This window comes from Nicrophorus vespilloides, unplaced genomic scaffold, assembly GCF_001412225.1.
Source record: "Nicrophorus vespilloides isolate i.1.1-1 unplaced genomic scaffold, Nicve_v1.0, whole genome shotgun sequence".
Lineage (NCBI taxonomy): Eukaryota > Metazoa > Arthropoda > Insecta > Coleoptera > Silphidae > Nicrophorus > Nicrophorus vespilloides.
In genome coordinates this window covers 1-3,045 of record NW_017096491.1, presented here as the reverse complement: position 1 = coordinate 3,045, position 3,045 = coordinate 1, and the positions used below count along the sequence as shown (strand labels likewise).

Genomic DNA, 3,045 nt, shown 5'->3' with positions numbered 1-3,045 from the left:
AACTTTCTGTTTTATACTTACCGATGACCGATAAACTTTAATATCATTTTGACCTTTTGCGGCAAAATGCATTTTATTTAGCAAATATTTGTTTTGCATATTTTGTTGATTCAAACGGTAAAATGATTTAATTGTTTGTTTCTTTTTTGTATATTTAATTTAAATAAACTGAAATATAATAACTTTTAAGGAATTTAATGAATAGAAAAAGAAATTAAGGGAATTTTATAATATTCTATTAAAAGCAACATTTCTTTATATATTTTTTTAATAAAAATATAAAATAAAGACTTTACCATTTGAATTATTTAGTATAGATTTATGAATGATTTTGATAGTTGAATTTTCAAGTTGTCGTTTGCTTCACACTCAATTTTTTTTAATCGTTAGGTAAGGTTTTATTATGTCTAATTTGTTTAGGTTAGGTGAGATTTGGTTAGGTCAAATTAGGTTAGGATAATGTCAATACTCTATTAAACTTAACATAAAATATATATATTGAACAATAACTTAGGTATAAATAGTAGTAACAATATTTTAATCTAGTTTTGAAACAACAATTCTATAGCTAATCCAAATCATAATTAAATTACAATAAAACTGTATATTACATGAAAGTTTTGCCTAGATTATTTTTTAGTTAATTTATACTTTAACCATAACTTATTTGGTGTACGTTTGAATGCATAACTAAGTCGTTACATTTGCTATTAAATTCTAATTAGTAGTCTAAACATAACCTAATAAATACTTTGATTACCAACAATAATAGTAAACAAAAGGAATGAACTAATTGAATTACTAATAATGCAGTGTGTAGCATGTTCCAATAAAGCTTCAAATAAAAAAGATGGTATATCTTTTCATGTGTAAGTATATTTCTCACAAAATTGGTTACACATATATGATTTATACTATATAATTTATTAGTGTGTAGTGCAATTCAAAATACAACATGATTTTAGGTTTCCAAAGGAACAATATTTGAGAGAAAAATGGGAGTCCTTGATCCCACTTGAAGGATGGAAAGCAACAAACAGTAGTAAACTATGTTCCATCCACTTTACACAAGATGATTTTGAAAGGTCTTCACCATTCAGAGTTTACTTGAAGAAAGGAGCCATACCTTGTAAATTTGATGTAGCTTATTTGAACAAGAAAGCAAAGGTAATATGATGGTAGTTAATTTATTTCAATTACATCTATTTGTTTGTAGAAATCAAAAAACTTTAAACAGACAAATACAGATACTAAGAAGAATGAACATAGTACAAATAATGGGACTAACCAAAAAGCACAAGATTTAATTGATTTGGTTGCAAATGCAGATGAAAGTGATGTAAATCCACAACCAAAAGTTGTTAATCCAATTAATCAAGTTCATTGTGATACTGTACAACCAGAAATAGTTGTAGATAAAGAAATTGGTAAAAATTCGACTGAAAATTATAATAATAAATGTACAATTAAAGTAGCGGATTATGCGAATCTTAAGAAAATAAATGATCTCTCATCAAAGCTTTCATCAAAGGAAGATCAATTGAGGAACGCTAGAAAAACGATCAAAATATTACATCAGAGTAAGCGAAGGTTACAAAAGAGAGTGACGAGTTTGAAAAGTGTAGTTAAAAGCTTGAATGAACGGAATTGTGTTCAAGACGAGTTTTGCCATTTATTAAAAGGTAAATCAATGTTTCATAGACTGAATCAACTGTTAATTTGTTATTGCTTAGATACTACTAATCCAGCAACGCGTCTTCTGCAACGACAAGCGGATAAAGTTGAAAATCCTCAAACGAAGAAAGTTTATGATGAAGGTGTTAGAAGTTTTGCCATTAGTTTAAACTTCATTTCACCTAAGGCTTATAAGTATGTTAGGAATACGTTTAAATCTTGTTTACCGCATCCTAGAACGTTATTAAGGTAAGCTACAATCATTATTTTTGTTATCTAAGAAATAACTTATAATTTATTAAATGCAGATGGTACGAAACGATTAATGGAAATTCGGAGTTAAATAATGGAAAAAGGGAATTCTCCATCAACAAGTCCTCAACCTTGTAAATATAGAATTTTTTGTTAAACAAAAATCTTTAGTTAAAATCGATTTCAGATGGAGAGCTTCTTGATCATGACTATGGTTTGACGCAACCAGTTGCTGACGTTTCAGAAAATTAGTTTAGTTTAATGTTTATATAGACTGTTAACAGTTATCTTTGTATCCGAATTTACAATTAATTTATATGCTAGTCACAGACTAAGCGAAAGAGTTATGTAGAGAAGAATCTAATTTATAAAATATTTTATATATTTACCCATATAATATGAATTGTATTCTTTCATTTTGAAATAATTGTATGTTGTGTTGCCTGTTACCATCTTGGACCGGTACGAATCGAAATTCCGACAACCGAAATCTCGACAATCAAAATCCAGAGATTTGAAATCCCAACAATTATAATCACGACAGTAACAAAATTGTAATAATAATATATTGTTATTAATAATCTAATTATATTTTAGATTATTTCTTATTGTTAAGGTTTTTCAAGAATAAATCTATATCAAATAAAGAAAGCTACTGTCGGGGTTTCGAATGTCAGGAATTTGATTTGTCGGGATTTCGATGTAGACTTGTTTGTTCTAATATAGAAGTCACACATTACTCCACAAATAACGCAATTTAATTAGATCATCGAATATTCAAATGAAAGCAGAAAGTCTCTTTTCCAACGAGCTGTCCTTTCATTAGCTGTTACAAAAATGTAACGCTGAAAATACTTTAATATAGGCAAAGAAATTCTCATAAGTGTATAGAATTGCATACATATCAAATCTTTTGTTTATGTTTTTGATCTTATCATTCATATCGATAAAGACGCATCTTAGACTTGTTTGTTACTAACATATAAGTCACACATTACTTCACAAATAATGCAATTTAATTAGATCATCGAATATTCAAATGAAAGCTGAAAGTCTTCTTTCTAACGCGCACAATGGCAAGTTTGTCCTTTCATTGGCTGTTACAAAAATGTAAGGCTG

At 27.9% G+C, this 3,045-nt stretch overlaps 1 protein-coding gene across 1 annotated transcript; it reads left to right on the top strand.

Moving 5' to 3' along the window:
• Positions 1–739: 739 nt before the first annotated feature.
• On the top strand, positions 740–2,459 carry LOC108557149 (THAP domain-containing protein 1-like). The gene is made up of 6 exons (XM_017913557.1): positions 740–869; positions 966–1,167; positions 1,217–1,682; positions 1,734–1,923; positions 1,983–2,060; positions 2,114–2,459. The coding sequence occupies exons 1-6, from the start codon at positions 808–810 to the stop codon at positions 2,127–2,129; spliced, it is 1,014 nt and encodes a 337-aa protein (XP_017769046.1). The 5' UTR covers positions 740–807; the 3' UTR covers positions 2,130–2,459.
• Positions 2,460–3,045: the final 586 nt, after the last annotated feature.

Bases quoted from the DNA above. Each gene is read 5' to 3' on its own strand.
- LOC108557149 (XM_017913557.1), top strand. From the start codon at position 808: ATGCAGTGTGTAGCATGTTCCAATAAAGCTTCAAATAAAAAAGATGGT. The intron at 870-965 runs GTAAGTATATTT...ACATGATTTTAG, and splicing joins GATGGTATATCTTTTCATGT to GTTTCCAAAGGAACAATATT. The intron at 1,683-1,733 runs GTAAATCAATGT...GTTATTGCTTAG, and splicing joins GTTTTGCCATTTATTAAAAG to ATACTACTAATCCAGCAACG.